This window comes from Dermochelys coriacea, chromosome 6 (genome assembly GCF_009764565.3).
Source record: "Dermochelys coriacea isolate rDerCor1 chromosome 6, rDerCor1.pri.v4, whole genome shotgun sequence".
Classification (NCBI taxonomy): Eukaryota; Metazoa; Chordata; order Testudines; family Dermochelyidae; genus Dermochelys; species Dermochelys coriacea.
The window spans coordinates 35726535-35749729 of NC_050073.1; the positions used below are offsets into that span (position 1 = coordinate 35726535).

The 23195-nt window shown below is 40.5% G+C and overlaps 1 protein-coding gene across 16 annotated transcripts; it reads right to left on the reverse strand.

Annotated features, from left to right (window-relative positions):
* Positions 1–1717: 1717 nt before the first annotated feature.
* TCP11L1 (t-complex 11 like 1) lies at positions 1718–21922 on the reverse strand. Of its 16 annotated transcripts, XM_043515752.1 has the most exons (14): positions 20977–21281; positions 20117–20191; positions 18521–18675; positions 18014–18130; positions 17379–17524; positions 16775–16939; positions 12355–12487; positions 11045–11165; positions 10230–10450; positions 8887–9023; positions 8218–8411; positions 5298–5479; positions 4528–4700; positions 1718–3769 (listed from the first exon to the last, which is right to left on the reverse strand). In XM_043515752.1, the coding sequence occupies exons 6-14, from the start codon at positions 16926–16928 to the stop codon at positions 3549–3551; spliced, it is 1536 nt and encodes a 511-aa protein (XP_043371687.1). In that variant the 5' UTR covers positions 16929–16939; positions 17379–17524; positions 18014–18130; positions 18521–18675; positions 20117–20191; positions 20977–21281; the 3' UTR covers positions 1718–3548. The 16 variants fall into 16 exon arrangements, with proteins under 16 accessions (XP_043371687.1, XP_043371681.1, XP_038260309.1 ...); XM_043515746.1 differs by lacking the exon at positions 18521–18675; XM_038404381.2 differs by lacking the exon at positions 17379–17524 and having other exon boundaries at positions 18014–18042.
* Between the last annotated feature and the right edge of the window lie 1273 nt (positions 21923–23195).

Sequence of the window (23195 nt, forward strand, 5' to 3'; positions counted from 1 at the left end):
TGTTTCTATATGCTTGTTTTAGTTGGTTTGTAAGTGATTGTGTATTTTTATCACTGTGATAACGAATCTGTTCTGGTTTTCTTACTACATTTAAACAAAGCTGGTAGGGGAACCACTCTTTCACTGCAATCAAGTAGTTTTTCTGGAGGTACTAAAGTCTAAGTCTGGAACTCTGTGCAGGATTTCCCAAACACTTAGGGTATGTCTACACTACCCGCCGGATCAGCGGGTAGTGATTGATCTATCAGGGATAGATTTATTGTATCTAGTGTAGATGCGATAAATTGATCCGATTGCTCGGCTGTCGACTCCTGTAGTCCACCGCAGCAAGAGGTGGAGTAGATAGGGAAGCGGCAGCAGTCAACTCCACGCCATGAGGACGCAAGATAAGTCAACCTAAGATACATCGACTTCAGCTATGCTATTCTCGTAGCTGAAGTTGTGTATCTTAGGTCAATCCCCCCCACCCACAGTGTAGACCAGGCCTTATTTAGCACAGCATAAATAAGAAAGCTCACCCACAAAAGCCATATGGGGCTGAGAGGGAATGGTGCCCGTCACCACTCATCTGCTATGCTTATTACTCACTTAACCCCCCAGGTCTGATGTAGGTGTCTAAGTAGTTTTATTTTCAGGAGTGCTGAGCACACAAGAACCAGGTTTGAAAATTTTAGCCTTAATCCTTAATTTCACATCATAGCAGCTCATGACCCTTACTTCTCATTTTGGCATCAGTCTCTGGCTTGTTCCTACCTTGAAATAATCACTCAAAAGGTTTAAGGGTAAAGTAGCCAGAAGTTTGGGAGCTTTCACTGAACAACTTGAATGTATAAAACTGGGCTAGAAATTGCACTAGGAACTACACTGATGGCTTGAGGAGAACCAGGATGTACAGAGGAGTGTGAAAATGAAAACAAAACAAATTCAATTAAAAAAAACCCCACAAACCTTGAACAGTTCAGTTATGTACCTCCTCCCTATCCCATATCATAAACAAAAATGAATGTAGTGGTACTAGAAAAATGTACTGATCACTTTGTGGGTTGTATCCTTTTCCCCAGCACCGTTGTTTTTAAGATTGTAAATCACTGCATTTATGGACAATCTGGGCACTGCTGAAATATAAACAAAGAGCAGCAATTTAGGACCTGTACACTTAGATTCCATAAACAAGAATATCACAAGCAGAGTAGTTTGTTTTCTAACCTTCATCTCTCACAGGAATTGTTGAGGTGAAAACCAAGACACAGGTTACACAAAAAGGTAATATTTGGAGCTGCAACAGCGTTTGGGCTATTGCAATTCAAGAGCACCAGCTGTTGTAATAGGTTTGAAGCATCCATTGCTAATACACAAAAGAGTTAAGATCATATTGACACTATGCAGAGGTATAGAGAAATGTAGTACCAATGCTTGAGGACAAGATCAAGAAATGCATCTCTCTAATAGCCCTCAGTAACTTCTATATACAGAAAGTATAGAGTTTAAATGCCAGAGTCATCTAGTCTGAATTCTTGCATATCGCAGGCCACCAGTACCTGCACACTAAACCCAACAACCATAATTAGGCCAAAGTATTACAACCCATAAAAGACTAAACTACTATGTGCCACAGGCAGAGAACAAAGGGACTGAGGCACACCAGTGAGACCGAGAGTAGAATAGAATAGAATATGGACAATCCAAAAAATAGTGCTATACAAACTTTTGAGCTTAAGCTACTTATTTTCAATTTACTAAAGAATGTTCAAAATATATATTTTCAGGAGTTCAACCAAAAGAACCATCCAACAAAAAAAATGGTTTTCTAATATTGTCATTAGTTTTGTAATCATAAAAATGAGGTAAGCTTTGTTTCATCCAAAGTTTGAGATTGAATTAATACGCTAATGTGGGGATACATCAAGTAAGTAAAGCTATTGTTATTTTATTCCATCTTCCCCATAGAGCAGAAAACTGTTAGAGCCATATATCTGATCTCAGTTCAAGCCCTAGGAACTACTGAAATTTCAAAATGCAAAGGGAAGTGTAAACATTAGAATAAGTACTCCAGGCTACCTCCCTTCCTATCACCACCATCACTAGTCAGTCACATTCATTATTTTATTAATCAATAGTATCAAAAGAGGCCACCTTTTAAATTCTTCATTTTAGAATACAGTAAATATTCAATTTTTATCATAGCGTGCCCCCACCCCACTGCCCCAAAACTCTTAGGACAAGGTACCAGCCTATCATTTATTAACATGAACTCCTTTCACCTTATATTACCTAAGAACTTTGGCAACCATTTCTTACCCAAAACCTGATGGGCTCTATCAGTTGAAGAAAGTTTCAATGTTGCTTTTAACATATATAAACCTTATATTTACTTCCAAGAAAAGTTTAAATTTCAATATTTTATGAATTACTAAGATCAGAAATCCTTCAGAGTGCAGTTAGAGGACATCTTGCTAGTTATCTTCTCAAGTATCTAAAATACTTCAAGAGTTCAAGAACATCTGTAAAAAGTGAAAAAGCATCTGAAACACTAACATTTTCCCATGACTTTAAATAGTTCATTTCCTACTATACCTTTTAAAATGACTGTTTAAGAAATTCTTGGTATGTTTCAATTTCAGTGATATTTCTGAAACTATGAACATATACAATTGTCTAGTAAGCCACAGAATCTTAGGGAAAAAATGAGGAAATTTCCTTAAGCCTGAATTCAATGCACAAGTCTTTATCCATCTTCTGAAAATGTTTACTTTAGTATTTCACATAAAAAGGAGCAAACTACCAGCAAACAAAAGGCAAGAAATGCCACTCTTTTCAAAACATTTCTCTTGGCCCATCTGAAAGTTTTACAAAGAGATAAATTCAGCTGCAATCTTAGAGACTGTCACCCTTGTAACACTGTACATAGAGGAAGAGAGTTATCTGATAACCAGAAAATTCACTACAAAATATAATTATATCATGTTTTTGGTAACTTATTTGCAGATAGAGAGCAAATGAAAAAAATGTGATTAGCAGAAAGACTTATATTTTATTACAATAAAATGCAATGTTTGTACCTGCTCTTAACTACCATTATTCAAGTTTCTTACATCTCAAATTTTAAATTATTTCTTCAGTTGTTAAAATAGGATTTCAGAAGGCCAAATCACTCAATATGGAAGAGACCTTGCCTAATCTTCTCTAGATGAACGCACACACTAACTTCATGGTAAATTGGAGAGTTAGAATGCTACAAAAAGCCCCCCCACAAAATCAGCAATTTAAAAATGCAGTCTGTTTGTACAATTGTTTAGTCTTATCTAACATCTGCTCAGTAGCAAAAACTATAGCCATAAAATTAACAAACATATCCTTAGCATGAATACTTGTGCTAAAAATGCATCTATTTACCATTTGAATTATTCCAACTTATACATAATTTTCCCCTTCAGACTCAGTGCTATTGAGTTACAGTAATAAAACTATGTTTTAATGGAATGCCATTTTCAAAAGCCAAGTTAATTGCAATTTTGTTAGCATACAAACTGGTATGATGATTCTTCTGACTACCCTAACAATTGGGATTCTTCCTTATTCAGTAGTTTGCTGAGGATCACATCATAGTAAGGGCTAAACACCATCTTGTTATAGTTGACAAGGCGAACATACTTGACAGCAATTTCTTCCATCTCTCTTTGAATAGGCCCTAATCCCCCAGGAATAGCAGGAAACGATTTCTGATGACCAGAAGCCAGATAGCTCTCCAAAAATCCCTGAATTCGAGAATCTGGAAAAAAAAAAGAAGGACCAATATATTTTTAAATACAAAACAAGAACAAAAAGAAAAGGAGTACTTGTGGCACCTTAGAGACTAACAAATTTATTAGAGCATAAGCTTTTGTGAGCTACAGCTCACTTCATCGGATGCAAAACAAGAACAATGCATCCGATGAAGTGAGCTGTAGCTCACGAAAGCTTATGCTCTAATAAATTTGTTAGTCTCTAAGGTGCCACAAGTACTCCTTTTCTTTTTGCGAATACAGACTAACACGGCTGCTACTCTGAAACCAAGAACAATGTATGTGATCTTCCTCCATGGTGCGCTAACACATTAAAAAGAATTGGTGAGAACACCCTGTGTTATGTATTTCAATCCAGAGACTCCTCTGAGCAGAGACTCCCAACATTATGTTTTACTGTCCAAAAAGATCATCATTTTAAATAAATTATCACTTCAGGCAGTAGACTTAGTGATGCAGGTGGCGGGGCAGCTCAGTGAAGATCCAAGTTTAGGAACAGATCACTTCTATAGTTGGAACTTGGGCAACTACATTTGAAAATTCTGACCTGATTTTCAGAGTTGTTGAGCTGCCCAAGAGGTCAAGGTAAGGCACTCAACTTTGTCTAGTGGCTCACCATATATCAGAAGTAAGTGTTATTAAATAAATAAATATTAAATCATACAAAACAGGTTATTCAGTGGGTTTACTAGTAGCAAAAGAAAAAAGCATGCTTGAGAACACTGCATATACACTCCAAGATTACCTATCAATTTGCATATGGTGTTATCAGAGTTTCCCAATGTCTGGATCTGTCCTTTAAGCGCAATCTCTTTCTCAGTTGTCAATGGCATGAATCCATGTTGGGAAAGACAGCTACTAACTTCAGCACAGACCTTCTCACCAACAGTAGCCAAAGATTCACTCAGGTTAAAGGAGCTAGAGAGAACACGAAGGAGTAAACCATTCCTTAAGGGTTGTTGCTTAGTCATTTATTTTGACCCTTTACAATCAGTCCAATTATATTGATTTGAGCCGCCTATATATATATATTAACAAAACACTTGTTCCTCTCACCGCCGTCTATGGCAGTCATCCTAAACCTACAGGTGTCTGCACGTATGTACTGAACAAACGAACAATTTTGTAAAGGATGGAGGGAGACTGGTCCAAGCTATGAAGCTTGGTTAACTGCCAATATAAAGCTGTGGACTTGGTAGAAGACTTCACATGAAAGATAGTAATGACAGCAAATGAATTGTTTGGCACGGGAATATCAGATGGGGATGAAAGGAATAAGGTGGTTCATTTCCTTAGGAAAAACTGCTAGCTTTGTATACTTGTGGGAGTGAAAGCGCTCCATTCTAATTGCTTGTCCCGTCTATCCTCTAAATTTCTTGAAGTCAAGAGACTAAGAGAAGCCCATACAATCAATTTTCTCTAGGATCACAACAAAATTATGCCACTGAATACCACTTCCACTATTGAACACAGCATAGTTGAGAGATGCTAGGTAGGAATCATTCAGATACTCACGGAAAGTGCATTCCCATCAACAACACCTTTATAATGGTTTTGATTTTGTCAGCAAACCCTGGCAGATTGGAAAGTGCTGCACCTGCTACATTGAACATGACCAGGAGGATAGCACCCGTCAAGGTGAGCTGTTCCAGTTCCAGCTGCATTTCCTGAAAGCGGGTGTGGTCCATTAACAATGTCTGCAAAGACAGAGTAAAATCAATACACTGGGATAACAAAGTATAGTGAAAATGAAATTGTGAGGCCAGGTAACATAATGAAGATTATTCTGAAAACTGAATTCCTTTAGTACACAGACTTCAAAATTGTACCAGTATTCCATACATTTGAAAGATGGGCCAGTGGTACCAATGCCACACTGAGTAAAATCTGTAAGCAGCATGTTTGGAAGCCCAGAGAGGAAACATTCTCCATTTGCTTCTCCTACAAGATTTCCCAATTCGCTCCTAAAACCCGATTTCCCAGATAGCAGTATAATTCAATGTCACTGTTAATATATAGCAAAAAGATGCAATACTCAGAAAACAGCTCTCTTCAAATTAAAAGCTTTTACTATGGTTAAAGTTAAATAATTACTAGGGATTCCTCTCTCCAAGACCCTTCAAGGGATTGGTGTTGCAGTGAGATAGTGCACCAGTCTTTTATTTCCAACACCTAATTACACAAATCAGTCTAGTCAAATATGGTCCATTTAATCTGATGTTTTCCTCTAATGGTGGACAGTGCAATGAACAATTCCACAATGAACAATTATAGAATAACTTTCCTACAGGAGAAATCTTTCTACACTGGTTAGTTAGTGGCTGGTTTATGGGCTGAAGATGTTTGTATCCATTATATGTTTTTTTATCCTAAGGCAGACCCAAGGTTAAGTCTCAGTAAAGGTCTCATCTTAGTGCTCAGAGGACATTTGTTTCTATCAAATCAAATACCACCATTTACGTTTATTAAAACTCAGCATGATAGGCAGTTTGTGCTCCAGAAGTGGAGTATCAGGGATTAGCAGGTGAGAACCAAGGTGATTTAACAGAGCTGTGTTGGTAAACTTGTATAATGCCTAGCTTTATCTAATGTTTTCAGTCCTGCACTTTCATGCAAAGAGTATTTTTTAAAAATACTTATGGTTTATCTTTGAATTACTCCGCTTCTATTACAGATGGATTTGTTTCAAGAAAAACGGAACAAAATATTCTCCTTTTGAGATAAAAGATTAAAACTTATTGGGTTACTACATTCAAAATAAAGCATGAGAGTTATCAATTAATGGATCACATTACACCAATCATAATTTATAGTGAACAATGTAAACTTTTGTAGCTCAGTTGTGAATGTTAGTTTTCTGAAGTCTCTCACACGTCCCTCCCTCTCAAAACAGAGTTTCAGGGGAATACATTAGATGGTTCATAAGATACAAGTTATAACCACCATAAAGGGGAAAGATTTTGTAGAGAGTTCATCCTGGGTGGGCAAACAGCTGTTTGATTACTTAACTCAATGTCAGTTCTCGACATGTCATATCCCTTATGCTTCTCCTCCATCAAACTGAATACAATGGTCAAAGTTAATGGAATATCTCTAGGTTTACAGAGGTACAACAGAATCTAGCTGCACTGCTTCTGCAATAACCTGAAGGTTGTAAATCTAGTTTAAATTCAGAGGTTTGGGTTCAGAATCTTCCCAGCAATGAACTAGCTGTCCAGGTCTCAAATATAAGAAGGTAAGAGACAGTTGATTAAAGATATCAAGACAGAAAGACAATTCTTCTGCTGCGAAATCCTAAAACCTGAGATTTATGCTATGAGCCTCCTACACAAACAGCTATTAAATGGAGACATTTTGCATGCATAAAACCAGACATTAGTAATCAAAACATCTGTTCAGCCATGCAGCATCTCTTTTCTTTACAGTTGCTGCAACTCACATAACATAATGCAGTTTATGAACCACTGTAGTGAGAGACCATGTGACAGTGTTTGAGAGGATCACCGAAAGGATCATCTATTAAAGAAGTAACCTGAGAAAAAGAATACATTATGATTTGAATTACAGTAGCATCCAGGGATCCCACTGAGATTGGAACACTCCTGTGCTGGGCACTGTGCAAAGTATTAGACTATCCTGGTCCTAGGAAGAGTTTACAGTCTAAATAGATAGGACTGAAAAATGGTGGGAGGGAAACCCAAGGCCCAGAAAAAGAAATGACTTATGCAGTGACATAGAACCAGGAACAGAACCAAATCTCCTGATTCCCAGTCCAGTGCTCTGTACCAGGGATGGCCAACCCGTGGCTCCGGAGCCACATGCAGCTCTTCAGAAGTTAATATGCAGCTCCTTGTATAGGCACCGACTCTGGGGCTGGAGCTACAGGCGCCAAGTTTCCAGTGTGCCGGGGGGCGGGTACTCACTGCTCAACCCGTGGCTCTGCCACAGGCCCTGCCCCCACTCCACCCCTTCCCGCCCCAAGGCTGCCATGCCCTCGCTCTTCCCCCGCCCACCTCCCAAGACTCCTGCACGCCATGAAACAGCTAATCGGGAGGTGCGGGGAGGAGCTGATCGACAGGGCTGCCTGTGGACGGGAGGCGCTGGGAGCAGGGCTGCTGACATATTACTGTGGCTCTTTGGCAATGTACATTGGTAAATTCTGGTTTCTTCTCAGGCTCAGATTGGCCACCCCTCCTCTATACGGTAGATTACACTACCTCACCTTCAGTTAAACTTCAGTTTTGGAAAAAAAAAAAAAAAAAAGAATTCAGAATGTTATCCTATTAAAAGAGTTGCAAGAGTTCCAGTTAAATCCTAAATCTTTTAGTATTTTATGTCAAGAACAAGGTTATAGATCCAAATGATTTCTGCTTTTTCACCAAACACAGGGTAGAAAATTAAATAAAAGAAGCTACGTCTTCTCTTAAATACCTACTTCTGGGAAAGGCCTGTGCACATGATCCCACTTAAGCAGCTTTAGATAGGCCCAATTCTGTACAGCAGCAGGACACAATACAGGAACTCCACTAGCTGCAGCACCAACACCAGGGGAAGGTGGATTTTTACACCTCAAATTGGCAAGATCATCTGATGCTTCTTGCAGCCAGTCAGTGACAAAGTCTAGAGAATCTGAAAGAAAGTGGTTTGGTAAAAAAAATCTTACTTTCAGGAGTTCTTTTTTTCCCCCATGAATAGTTTTCAAATAATACCACTAGTAGGCTCTCCTAATACCCACGGTGCTAGTTACTGAGATGCATTTTATTTACTTTATGATTCAGAACTTCTGGAGGACACCAATGCAGATTGAACACAGAGAACCTTGTAGATGGAAACCACAAATTAATCTGGCAGTACTACAGACTAGCATGTTGATGCTGATTTATAGTGCCATATATTATATGGATATCCTGGGTCTGGGTTTGTTTTAAATGCAGAATTGTTGTACCGGTAAATTTCTTGAATTGAAGCCTAAGGACCAGAGATATCTCTATTTGCATCATGGAGCAATGTAACAAAATACTTATTCGGTGGATTGTTTTGTGTTTGTGACACCAACATGCAAAGGCACATAATTCAGAAGAGGAGAAAATAAAAAAGGTCATACTTGGCTGTTTCTCAAAAATCCTCTGAAACTTCTCTCTTTCGTATTCAACAGATTGTTGCATTAAATGCGGCCTAATGCTACTGACAGCAAAGTTAGCCATGTCCATTTTCATTAAGTTTAATACAGAGAAAATTGCTCTGAAAAAAAAAAAAAAAGAAAAGAAAAGAAAAAGAAAAAAGAAAAGAAAGATGTTATTTTTTCAAGCAGGGCTGCACATGTTTAAAACGTACAGTTTGCAAGATTTACTTAGCACAGATTGTCCAAGGAAATGAGCTATTAAGAACACTAAAAAAGCATGATAAGTATTTACACGGAGCTTGAAGTCTTGAGAGAGATTGCCAGGGTAATGAGGCTTGTTCGCCTGTAAAGAAACTTCTGAGAATGTACTAGAGTCCTTTTCACAGATCAGTTCTCTTGGGACATGTGTCATCACATGCTGAATTTAGGAAAGACTTAGTTCTCAGCCTAACACAAGGCTTATCGCTATCCATGTGTATACTCGGACCTCTGTCAACCTGTGCACGTATACTCCACGAGGGAGCTAAATAAAAGTGAAAAGGCCATGGAAGAAATTAACTCCAATGTCTACATATGTGTAAACATTTCCATTCTTTACAAAAAAAAAAAAAAAGTGTTCTTCTCTAAGGAAATCCTTACTATTGGAGACTACAAAGTTAGGAAATGCCTTAGTCAGGCAAGACACACAAAAATGGCTCAATACGCTACTGATGAGTTAACAAAATTCCCTAAAACTGTTGATAACTTGCACAATTTATTTAAATGAGATAGTAACAAACAGAAAATGGCATCTGACGTATCCAGGCCCTATATGCTTTCCACTTTTAAACACCTGTAATATATTCTTTTACTACATATGAGAAAGGAGGTGGAGGGGGAGAGATGAGGGAGGAATTGGTTGAAGAAGACCCTAAAGCTGAGTGAACATTTTTTTCTAAATTATTTAAATGTATTAGCAGAAAGGAAAAGTGAACAAGGAATTCATGCTTTTTCTTAAGACAGCCTCCCAATATCCAGGGAAAGATTCTCTTACCTAAATATGGCATTTCAGAAAATGATTGTTTCCAATTACACAAAGGTACAAATACCTTCAGTCCACCAGAACCAAAAGGGTCCTTGCTAATAGCTACTGGAATTTTCTTCTTTATAATTTCCCCCCTCTGCTTGCTTTATATTTTTCCAGAAAGAAATTTTTGCTAGCAGACTGTATATGCCACCAGCATGCACAGATAAAATTTGGATCTTTAACAAGGATCTACAAGCAAATTTGAAATTAAGTGACCCACAGTCTGATTCCTTGCAATTCCTTAACGTCATTCCAGTACCTGAATAGTGGGACTATTTCATGAATGTCTTTCAGTTTCTTAATTTCCTCATCTCTAACTGGAGCACAAAGGGTTCCCATCATTCCAATGATGAATTCTGCCAGCTTAGAAATATCCAGGGCCCCATTCACTGCCTCCTGCTTTATCAGATCCAGATCCAGAACTTCAGTAATCTGATTTCTTAATCTGGTATGACCAGGCAATAAGAAAGATAGAAGAGTCTGAAAGAAAAGAAATTTTCATGTTGTTAGTTTTTCACAACAAACATTGTTTCACCATCTTACAGAGGAACTGAATAATGGTCTGAATTAACAACCAAATTCATACTGGGTTTCTATGGCAGATGACATCTTAATAGTTGTTCAAAACATAGGGCCACAAAAAATTACACAATATATTTTTAAATCATAGTTTTCCTGCATTCTATACAGTATTAGTGTTATTCAGATTGTAAACTCTTTGGAACAAGGAGGGTTTTTTCAGTGATGGGAGGAAGGGCCCACATGTATGCAGCGCAAAACCTAGATTGATGCCTCTAATTATTTGTGCTACAATGTCACATTTTGCTACTGCAACCTCAGAATTATTAAAGTAACATAACCTGCAACCTTCCCTTCATCTAACATGACTCAGCATTTCTTGCTTTCACATTTGATTACTTTTCCGCCCATGTATGCATGCAGCCTATAGATAAAGCTATTGTCTAGACTTCTACAGAGCACTTTACACACAGTTGTTATACAGAGATGGCATACAGTTTGTGTATTTGTGCCATGTAATCTCTGTAAATTACTTCTGATATCACACATTTTTACCTCTTTAATCTCCCCCACAAGTTTAATTGAATGATCGTATGTTGGTGGATCTTCGCTTAACTGGGCTTCCAGACAATCCCAAAAAGCTTTGTGTACAATCTCTTTTACGGTTTTCTCCAGGCTGTTGGTAAACACAACAATATCAAAAGATGACAGTTAGTATCTTACATGTAATGAATTAGAGAGGTTTAGAGGAGAAAACTGCCATTTTAATCAGGCACAAGAGTATAAAAACTGGAATGATTTGGAATGGCTGACTTCACAGCTGAAAAGATACATACAGAGCTGGCGAAAAACAAAAACCAAAACAAACAAAAAGCATCCAGAAAATGACACTTCTAAAAGTAGTCTATAAAGAGAAGACAAATCACAAAATCATAATTTATTTCATCTTCACATGAACAATATCTGTGTTTCTTAGCAATACGTAACCCAATTAACTTCCTAGAAACAGTACAAGTCCTCTGGGTAAAATTTTGAAAAGTGAAACCAGAATGTGAGGTAGCAGTGAGGTATTTCCTTCATCACTGAGCACAACTCACCGCTTGTCAAAATACACGGGGCATTAAGATATTTTTTACTAAATTGGATGGTCAAATTCAGAGCTAATATAAATAATCCCATTACTTCAACAACAAGTTACAAGTTCAGATGTTCTGATTTAATTGTGCAACTTTACTGAAGCTGCATATGTTCACACCAGATCTGAATGTGGCCTTGATCTTTTTTTGAAGATGCCTGGGGCTACCTTGGAATTCTTACTCCATTAACCACTGAAGTTCAGGCAGATCCTGAAAGCAGTAACCATTTGTTCCGAGAGCAACCTAATGGTATATCTATACTTCAAACGCTACAGCTGCAGTGCTTCAGTCCAGACACTACCTGTGCCGATGGGAGGGGTTCTCCCATTGGTGTAATAGCAATTCACCTCCCTGAGAGTCAGTAGCTGGATTGACAGAAGAATTATTCCGTCAACCTAGTGCTATCTAAATGGGGACTTATATTGGCTCAGGATTTTTCACACACCCAATCCACATCGTTAATTTGACCAAATTTTCTAGTGTAGACCAGGCCCAAGAGTCAACCTTAGCGAGTTACTACAAAGTAAGAGGATGTTAAAGAATACAGAAGAGTAAAATAGTAATGCTAGAATGAAGAAGTGCTGAAAAGCTAAGAAACATTACAAAGCTAAGAAAACACATTACAATTCTTTTCATGGAATTTTTCCCCAAAAGTATCTGCATATTCCACGCTTTACATCCAAAGGACTGATATAAACTGCTATTTATTTCTATCAATAACCATCTTACCTGCCTTCTGGTAGTTCAGCTGGTTTAATCTGGAAGCCTCCATTGACTACAATTTCATGTGCTAATGCCATATTAGAAACTCCTTTCGCTGTTTCCATCAGCTCTTCCATCGACACAAGCCGAGGGGGACTAGCTGTAACATTAACAAATATATGACATTTCATTACTCTTTCAAAAGCTGGAGGTAAGATCGTCCTCCACCTTTCGGGCCTCTTTCCACCAGTCAGCCAGTACAAAGGGGATGTAAGCCAGTAGACAAACCCAGCTGAGGATTCCCTCGACGTCATAGATCTGAGGAGGCTTCTTTCTCTATCACCCCAAAGGGACACATCTACACCATTGTTGTGCTCCAATTAGCCATCAACTAGGCCCCAACACGCCTGTGACCTCTGCTGCATCAAGTCCCTCCTTAAAACACACATCTTCTAGGGCTATAGAATCAAGTCCTTCCCACAGTGAATTGGGCAAACCATTTCTACAAAATATGCAAAGAACATTGTGGGGCCAACAAGCTTCATATGCAACTTCACCATTCAGTCCTGGAGATTTCCACTGCATTTACCATGTGCACACTGCCATTTAGATTATACATTTTTCAAGACAGGGAGGGATCTCGTCTTCCAAAGTATCTATAAAGCACTTACACCACCACCACTGGCACCATGCAAGTTTTCCCTTCTCTACTTTCAGTGGAACCAGCAACCTCTTTGCCCCGTTTCCTGAAACCAGGGTCTTGCTATTCCTAACTTGCTAATGATTTCAAGGCCTAGCCTATGTGCTGATGCCACAGCTCTTCTCCTTCCATTCATCTCTGTATGCTCAATGGGACATGGGTTGCTCCATATCCTAGAGCACAGCAAGTAGCCCGAGACTGGGGTTTGGAGTGGCATGAGCATTAGAAAGTTCACACAGGAATGGGAGGCAGCAGTGCAGCAGGACACCACACAGACCAGGTCTAGCTTTCATTAGGTAGTAAAGGAAAGAGGTCACTAGCTATAAAAAATTGGGAGGTGAAAGGTCAGTGGGTGGTAAAGCCAAGCCTTGAAAACAGCACCAGCTGTCCGTGCTCGAATTTGTCTTAAGGTTATATATCTCACACACACACACCCCCAGTGGGCCAGAGCGTGATTTGCTGTGATACAGAATGTGCCAATGATGATGATATAATAGATGCTGGTTAAGGGAGTAATGCTGCACCCATTGAAATCAACTAGAGCTTTGCCATTGACCTTCTTAGGAGAAGGTCATCTCCCCCCCGCCAAGTTGCGCTTGTAGCAGTGCTGACGTCAGTGCTAAGCAGCATAGAGACAGAGCAGGCAGGCAACAAGCTATTCCGAGTAATAAAGCATGTGCCTTCCAAAAACTGAGAAGAAAAAGGAAGAGAGCTGTGAGAAGAGACTATATCAATAGTGCCATCAGATGAAGAGAGGGCTGGCCAGACTTCTCCCCAGCTGGACAGAAGGAAAAGTGAGAAAGAGGAAGATAAAGAACAACAGAAAGTAAGGACTGGTTGCTCTGTCACCCTGTGATTGTGATAATTCCGTCACTTCAATTCCAATCTTGGCAAAAAAATACATATATTACACACCCCCCACACTGAAATAAAACTCCTTGAACCATACTAATCACACATTGGGTTAAATTGGAATAGATTTTTTTTTTTAGATCGACGAACAGGTTTATATGATTGGGTTTATGCGGGTATCAACCTTCTACATGGAACAGGCCCTTCATTAAGAAGCCTTTCCCCAACTGTCTGCTATACAAAATGTCACTTATTTAATAAAGAATTACCTGTGCTACTTTGTCATAAACAGCTCTTCACCCAGCACTCTAGACATTTGTATGTTACTGCCTAGGGTTTGATCCTGCACAATGCCTGTGGGGAGTATTGCAAAGTCTGAAGTCATGAGCAGACAGGCAGTGCACTCACCCTGCATTTAAATCAAAGTGCTCTTGCCTGATTGCCAAATTATTCCTGCCTAACAGCAGACGAAAAGACTAAAAAGGGAGCCTATAGTTAAGCACCTCATTTGTATGCTGAAAAATGCACTTAAGCACATCTCTTGACCTTAGCCCCTTCTTTACCCAGTACTCATGACTTGATACCTCTCACTGCAGAGGACTATGCTTAACACTTGACTTTTGCTCACACATGCACTGCAGCACGCTGGACTCTCTGAAGGGCAACTTGCAATATCAGGGCTTAGAGCATAAATCCCATAGGGAATGGCTCCTATGTTTGATACAGCTCCAAACACCATCATGCTCAACAAATAATTAGCACTGTTTTCAAAAACAAAAAAAACACAAATAATAAAATGCATTGTATTCAGTGGCTCAGACATAATTGTTGCCAGGCTTTTGCAAATATCATCTGGGGTAATTCTACTTCTTTAGCCATAAGCAGAAATCATACCCAGGGAAATTCCCATTTGCTTTTTCATTTGTTTTACCTATAGGGGACTTGCTAGTCATACCAGACTTGTCAGAGTCAATAGTAATGTCATAACCAGCTCCTACATTAAAAACAAAAACACCAAACCAGAAAGACAATAAACTCTGGCAATAAACTTTAACACAACGTGATGATCTGGCAAGAATGTTTGTCACTGCCCTGTAGCATTAGGACTGAAAATGTTTCCAGCCCCATTAAAGCCTCATTAATTTTCAGACTTAAGGTATACTTCACTGACTGGAAGAACCAAAAGCTGACACACCCTTAGATTTGACCTCTTTTGAGGGGGTAAGGGCCCTCTGAAGGTCCCTCCCACTTAAGGAAACAACTATTAAACTATAAACCAAAGGCTACAACCCTCCAGAAAACTAAGCAGATGGACTGGATGATGTAACAAGAAAATGAGCATACCATATTGGGGCCAGATCCTGTAAATACTTTTAGACACCCAAATATTCCCACTGATATCAGATGACTCACAAGGGTTCTCAAATAGGGGGTCATGACCCCTTATTATGTGGGGGTCGCAAGCTATCAGCCGCCACCCCCGAACTCCGCTTCGCCTCCAGTTTTTATAATAGTGTTAAATATTTTTTTTAAAATGTGGTTTTCATTCATAAAGGGGGAGCACTCAAAGGCTTGCGGTGTGAAAGGGGTCATCAATACAAAAGTCTGAGAAGCACTGATTTACTCAGATGCGTAAGTATTTGCAGGTGCAGGCCCTTGGTTAGGATCACAGACACAGGCATGTACATGACATGAGTAGAATACACCACTCTACTGATTCTGGCTCACAGTAATGTTAGGTGCAAAGGGCTGAAGTTTATTAATACCCATAAGGGAGTGAGGGAAGGAAAGCACAGGTATCTCTAGACACAAGCAGATTTGTGACCACAGGACCTCTATTATTTGTCTGTGGGCTTTTAGCAACAATAGGGCTTAAAGTAGATGTAGATTTCACATAGTAGTGGAGTGTATAAGAGACACTATTTCAAATGTTCATGGGAGCCTCCATATGACCAGAGGGTGTTCTATAATAGCACTCGTATTCTTCCCCAACAAAACACAGCACCTGGAGAATAATTGCAAGAAACCTGATTGCTGCTCCTTGCAGGCAACAGAAACTGCTAGAGGAGACCACGCAGAGGCTGCCTAGGACGTGTAGTATGCCTCTGAGACCCTGCTAGTTTGGGACCTAAATTTGGATCCGTGTACTTTGCAAAATCGACCTGATACAAAAGCACAAAACAATTATTTAGAAAATGACAAATGGACAAATTCTGAAGCCCTTATTCATGCAAAATTCCTATTTATTTAAATAAGAGTTTTGCTAACATAAGGATTTGGCCCAATAATTGCAAAAAGTGAACTGAAGGAACAACTCTTCTCTAGGAGGATGTGGGTGGTGATTTTATGATGGAAGGATAGCCAGGCAGGGTGGCAATCCCACAATGTTGATGAGTGCCTTCCACCCACATCAACTTTAATAAGGATGGAGGACATTTGCACCTTTAGGATCAAGCCCTAACCAAGGGCAGTAAAATGATGAGTTGATGACAACGGAATTCCAGGACTTCTTCCAGTGACAGCTTTCACTTCTAGAATTTACTTCCTATAATTAACTGGAATGAATTCCCAGCCTAGTCTGGGGAAGAAACACATTTTTTGGTTTTTATTCTGGTACTGTGGCCTGATCAGGAGTGCTTGACAGGTGCATTAATTATGGCAGTCTTACCCAGCATGCCTATAGGCTGTTTCACAGGACAGAAAAGCCAACAACATTAAAGAAAAAAAAATGTTTGCTTCTCTTTTTTAATTTGTTAATGATCGATACAATATTTAATTAATTACACAATAGTTAATTGCACAGTAACTAATGAGCCTTTTAAAGGAATCTAAATTTTTATCTTCACAACAAGAAAAAAATATATTTTTGTACTTTATTTTAACAGATTTGCTTACATTGAGCTGTGTTGGACCTGCGTGGACTTGAGGAACTTTGTCGTATCCTTGCTCTCATAGACTGATCTGGGTTGTTCAAGCTGTCCTCTTTGATATCCTCTGAATCACCTGATTTTTTTGCACTTGTATATGGAATATCAGGTTCCTGAGACATTTTCAATGTTTCTTTTTTTAGAGAAGAAAAAAAAAAACCACAAAACATAACGGAACTGAATGGATATATACTCTTCCTGCCCTTGCAAAACAAAAACAAAATCAGAAAATTCCCTGTAGAGGTATAGATATATCAGAGATCCTCCCTCTTATTTTTTTTTAAAAGGTTCAAAATAAGGAGATCCTTTCAATGTAATTATCACTTACTCAATATTTTTGTTCACAAGCCCTCAAAAATCTGAAACTATTTCCTTCCCATAATGTACATGATAGAGACAAAATATCTGGTTTGTTTTTTAAGATTGCTAATGAGTGCTTGACTTTTTAAAATATATATTAAAAGACAAGAGACCCCGAAGCCATTTTATACACATATGTTACTTGGATTTTGAAATTAGATAAAAGATAAAGGAATTAGATAGAGGAAAAGTAGATTATATTTTTAACCTACCATTTTAGAAATTATCCCTACTAAGGAGTGTAATAAAGCGTTTTGCTCATATGTTCCAGAACTGTAGCCAAATTCTGCACTGACTTATTATCAGAACTCAGTGTAATCAACCTTAAGATAGTGAGGTATATCAATGCAGAATCTAGCTCCTAAATTTTAATTCCGTACAAGAGGCATGATTTATCCACACCGGGAAGTTAGGAGGATTTATTAAAAACCATAAAAAAAACCCCTGATTTAAACAAACAGTAGTTGTGGAGATTACAACGTTGGATTTTCTAGCATAATATCACATCACATACACTTTAGAATACTCCCTTGGTACACTGCAAAAGTGGCATTTGTAAAATATTTTACTCAATTCAATGACTTTACTTCAACTAGTTCACGTTCACTTTTTCCTCTGAAGCATGTAATTTGCATGTCTTCATTTTAAAGAGTACCTACTATATATTAAGTTACCGTTCACTGGTCATGGCTTCAGGTAATAATAATTATAATACTTAGCTCTTAAATGGAAAGCTAAAAACATTAAAAAAATATCATTGCTCTGAAATCAAATATCCAGCATCTCCCATTTCATAGAATATCCTCTGCATGAGGGGGGAAAACAAAAAACAAAAAACACCACTTACTTTTTCACTTAATATCTGTGGACCACAAGCTGCAAAAGATGAAAAAGTCAGGCCGTCAGCAAGAGAAACCGTCCCAGGATCACCTCAAGGCTACTAAAGGAAAACTGGAGCATAGGCCTATACGGATGAGAATGTAGCAGGAAGTAATACAGAGGGAAGACAAGAAGCTGCTCCGTGTTTTTTATACAATTAAAAGACTGAACCGGGTGCATTCTACCTCCCTCATCTTAGAGGAGGTAACAGGAAAACTCAATGAGTTCATGAATTATTTTGTATTACATAGTGACTAAAGGGCCCAACTGTGCGAGGTGCTATATACATTCACGTAGTAAGAGACGGTCCTCTGTCCCAAAGAACTTACAATCTAAATTGCCAAGACAGATAAAGGGTAAGAGGCAGGAAGTATTATTATTCCCATTTTACAAATGGAAAAGTGAGACAGAGAGTTTAACTTGTATAAGGTCACACACGTCCCAGTATATGAGAAAGGTAAGGATGGCAAGGTACCAGGATGTTCCTTGAGCAGAAAGGGTAGAGCAAAGGGTCTCAGGCCTGGAGAATGATGGGTCACAGCTACAGTGAACAATGCAGCAATTAGGAGGAGGTCTGATGACAAAAAGGCATCTAGAAGATGAGTACAATGATGGATGCTGTAGAAAAAACTAAGATGGATAAGGAAGATCTTGTTAAACAAATGGAAGAGAAAAAATTTAACACAATTTGTATTTACTTTTTCTTGGAAAATTTCCCCAAATATATCAAACAGATTGGATTGTTACTATCTATTCATTCACATAATGTGGTTTCTTCTACAGTCCCAATCTGCTGCTTCCTTTGAAAAATGGCTTCCAGAAATTCTGAATCTGAAGTGCAAGCATGGCTGTATTACAATCTCTTTCTCCTTATACACCACCACAATATTTGAGTGCGTCACAATCATTAATGGATTTAAACCACACAACAACCCTGAGATATAGGGAAGTATTATCTTTATGTTACAGATTAAGAAATTGAAGCATGGAGTGGAATAAGTGATTTACTCAAGTTTATACAGCAGATCACTGGCAGAACCAGGAACACAGACTAGGATTTGGCAGACATGGGCTATCTCCCAACCTACTAGAACATCCTTCTTATGCTACAGGCTGCACTCTAATCGGTCAGTCTCCACAAAATAAAAGACCAACAGCTATACTCTCCAGGCTACACAATTTCACATGTAAAATAAAAATTATTCTCCACATTTCATCTGTGCAGTGTCGCTTTGAAGAACTTCTATGCCATCTGATCAAAGACCTTTTATGCATTTGAGACAGTACTTGTTAGGTTAGTGTCTAATTTTCAATAGTCTATTTTCACTAGATGGTTACTACTGTCTATTAGAATGTATCTAGAACAACTCCCGTTTGCACTGGTCAAATAAGCTTAACAATGTCTCTTCTGAATCAGCTAGCTGCATCTTTTGTAAAGAGTTTGGAGTCTATTCAATTAAAATGAAAGGAGTCTGTTTCATTGGACTTCTCTTCACCTTCTTTTGACTAGAGAGAGAGAAATATAACAAGTTTAAAATATTAAATTTCTTTTAAACTTAAAAATAATAATTTGCATGGACATGGCTCATTTCATTCAAGGACCTCAAACTGTCCTGCAAATATTAACAATGTTAAATAAATGTCACAAAGCCCCTGTGAAGTATTATTTCCAGTTTTACAGATGGGGATTCTAAACTGCAAAGATGTTTAGTGCCCAATGCTGCAATAAGCTCCATGCGAGCTCTGGGATTTGTTTGTGCGTAGCTCATTGCAACAACAGTATCAAAATCACAAATCAAGTCACCATCCAGGCTGAGCATCTTGACTTCCCGGCTAGACAGATGATACTCACCCTTGAATAAGTGTTTCATCCAAAACCCACTGATTTCAGTGGGAGTCTATTGATTTCCATGGCCTTTGCATCAGGCCCTATCTAGTGACAACCCCATTTACAACTTCATAAAGTAACAGTAGTAGTGAGCACTATTGCTCTCCTCTTTAGTAAACAAGCCAGGGAATGGGCTCTAGACTGCCAAGGCAAAATAAGCATGCAGAAATTGTTAACATTTACCTTGCTTTATTAATCCTTCCACGCAGTGCTGTAATATGATGCCCTGGGACACACTATGCTGCTGGAGCTGACCTACTGAATTAAGGCAAGTACTAGCGTTATTTGTTTTGTCTATAGTACTGTATGATTTTGCTAATGATTCCTTATAGAATCATAAAAGATTAGGGTTGGAAGAGACCTCAGGAGGTCATCTAGTCCAAAACCCCTGCTCAAAGCAGGACCAACACCAACTAATCACCCCAGCCAGGGCTTTGTCAAGCCAGGCCTTAAAAACCTCTAAGGATGGAGATTCCACCACTTCCCTAGATAACCTATTCCAGTGCTTCACCACCCTCCTCGTGAAATATTATCACTTCTTTTGGGCTACAGAATATTAGGAATGAAGGAGTCAAGTCAAACACGCACAGGAGGATGGCAAGAACACCACACTTTACCCACAACCCCGCTGCGTACCTCAGTTATCAACCCCACACACCATGCTCCCCACCCCACATGCAGGGCCAGCACTTCAACCCCCAAGCAAAACAAGAGGAGCCAGACAGAAAGCGGGGCCTACCTTCCGCGCCCTGACTCAGCACTGCAGCAGGGACGGGGGGGCCTTTCCGCAGACAGGGAGCCGAGCCCGCCAGCCACAAGCCAACGCGCGGGCTCCCCTGGGGGCTGCTCCCCCAGCAGGGATGCGGGACGGAGCGGGCCTCCTGTTCCCCCCCAGGCACCGCCTTGCACACGCTGGCAGCGAGCGGGCGGGCAGCCCCAGCCCCTAGGCGGAGGCGGTGTCTCTCCAGCCCCCGTGGGGACAGGGGCGCGGGCGCTGGCGCAGCTACCGGAGCATCGGCCAGGGCTCCGCGCCCCTCGCTTACCTGGGCGGCGGGCTGGGGAACCCCCTGGGCGCCGGCAGCCACAGCGACTCCAGGCACCGGCAGGGAGGCGGAGGGTGGGCGGACGGGCGCCCGCAGCTCTCCGCCGCACGCCGGGCCCCGCTGCTCGCTCCGGTGCCGGGCTACGGTGCGCGGGGGCTTTGCAAAAGGCCGGCAGCGGCCAGCCCCGCGCAGGGCGGCGTCATGGCTCTGAGCCGGGAAACTGGAGCCGCGGCAGCAGCAGCAGCAGCAGCAGGGCCGGGAAGATGCTGCGACGCTGCAGCCAGCCAAGGGCCGGGGGCGGCGCTGGCTGCATCAGCCGCTGGAGGGGGCTGCGGGCAGGAGCGAGCCAGCGAAGGAGGGGAGCGCAGGTCTGGGGGGAGAGTGTCTTGGAAAGGGAGCATGCCAAAGACACAGAAAAGGAGGGTGAGAGAGAGGGAAATTTTCTTTACAGAAAGAAAAAAAACCCCAGATGTCTGACATGCTTTGAATAAAGACTGTATATAGACAAGGAAATGTATTTCCTTTGTTAAAAAAATTGATCCCTTAATTCTTTAAAGTGCATAATTTTCCTTGCAGCTAAGCTATGGTTATTTTGATTCAGTTAAGATCTTATAACGGTAGATAGCTTGTAAAACTGATTGTTATAGGGTAGGCTATCCTTTTACACACACACACACACACACACACACACACACACACACACACACACAAAATCAGGATAGAAAAGAATTTTAAACAGTGACAAAGTTAGACTTATTACAGCATTCAAATTATAAAACTGTTGTAGGGTGAATGCAGAGTACTTACCACTGTCTATCTCCTTGTGGCTGTGTGGCATAGCAGGCTCCCTACATCCAGCACTATCACCAGCTCCAGCCCTACAGTGGTCTGCCGCTTCTCCTGAAAAGGCCCTGCAGTCAGGTCATCATAGCATGTCCCCCTCAATCTGGAGTAACAGAGTCCAAACGAGAATCAGACATCTTTAAATCGGATCTTCATCCCCCAACTCTGGGCTACGTGGTCCTTAGAGTCCCCTCTTACAGCTTGCAAGAGTCCCTGTCCCCTTATATCAGGGGGCTTCAAACCACATTCCCTTATGGCTGGTAGGGGAACCCAGGCAGCCCTCCTCCTCTGGGTTCTAGCCCAGGGACCCTGTAAGTAGGCAAGAGCTGTCAATTCAGACCTACTTCCAGCTACCTCCCTGGACTTTGCTATGTCAGGCTAGTAGCAGGGTTCCTCCCGTCCCTTCCTAGGCCCACTGTGTATCTGTATTCTTCTCAGGTACTACAGCCTCTCAAGAGTCACCCTTCTTTCCTGGCAGGGCCTAACCAGGCTCCTCCTTAGCATCCTCCAACAAATCCCAACTGAAAAATATAAACTGACACTAACTTCTGTCCTCCTAGGGCTTGACTTTTCATCCCTCTTTAACTTTTCTCCTACTCCCATGAGAATGCTTCCCAGAAGTCTAGGTCCTGCCCTTTTAAATCAGGACTCATCACCAGAGCTTACTCCACATCTCTCTTGACCCTTCGCCAGAGTGTCAGTGCAGGAGAGGAACTAGGCCTCCTCTGTCCCGCAAAACCTCCTTTTGTCCTGTAGCCCCATCATAGTAGCCAGCTCCTCCCCAGCTGGGTTTCATCCCATGTTTGTCCTGGCCCAGCCTCCACCTGAAAACAGTGCACTAAGTGAGCTCCCTTTAACTGTTTCAGTGCCAATAGGGGGGTTTACACTCCATCACAATGTAGTCTGGTTTTTAGAAAAAAAAGGTAAATAATTATTTTTTCTAATGGAACTCTGGACCATTGTTATGGATTTCCCCCACTTTATTTACTACTATTTCTGCCTTTTCCAATATCAGATATTGAATAAGGACTCTAAATCAGAGGTCCCCAAACTGTGGGGTGGGATGTACAGGAATGTTCAGGGGGTAGGGAGCCCAGGCCAGCCCCCATGGAGGGGGCAGGGAGGGAGCACCACCCAGTTCCACCCCCACCTATGACCCCAGTTGCCAGGCTCTAACCCCTGTCTATAGCTCCGGTGGACAGGAGTAAGGGAGGGTGCGATTTGGGGAGCACTGCTTTAGATTAAGTTTCTGAATTAAAAAAAGGGGGGGGAGGAATTAGTGCAGTATATACAGTTACATATTCTCCAAAAATCTGTAGCCAAATAAAGAAAAGGAATGTCCTTAAGCCTGGATAGTCTTTGAAGGTCATCTTCCC

Bases quoted from the DNA above. Each gene is read 5' to 3' on its own strand.
- TCP11L1 (XM_043515744.1), bottom strand. From the start codon at position 21,814: ATGCCACACAGCCACAAGGAGATAGACAGTG. The intron at 18,043-20,116 runs GTAAATGTTAAC...CATCTTTTGCAG, and splicing joins GGAAGGATTAATAAAGCAAG to CTTGTGGTCCACAGATATTA. The intron at 8,412-8,886 runs GTATGACCTTTT...ACTTTCTTTCAG, and splicing joins GATTTTTGAGAAACAGCCAA to ATTCTCTAGACTTTGTCACT.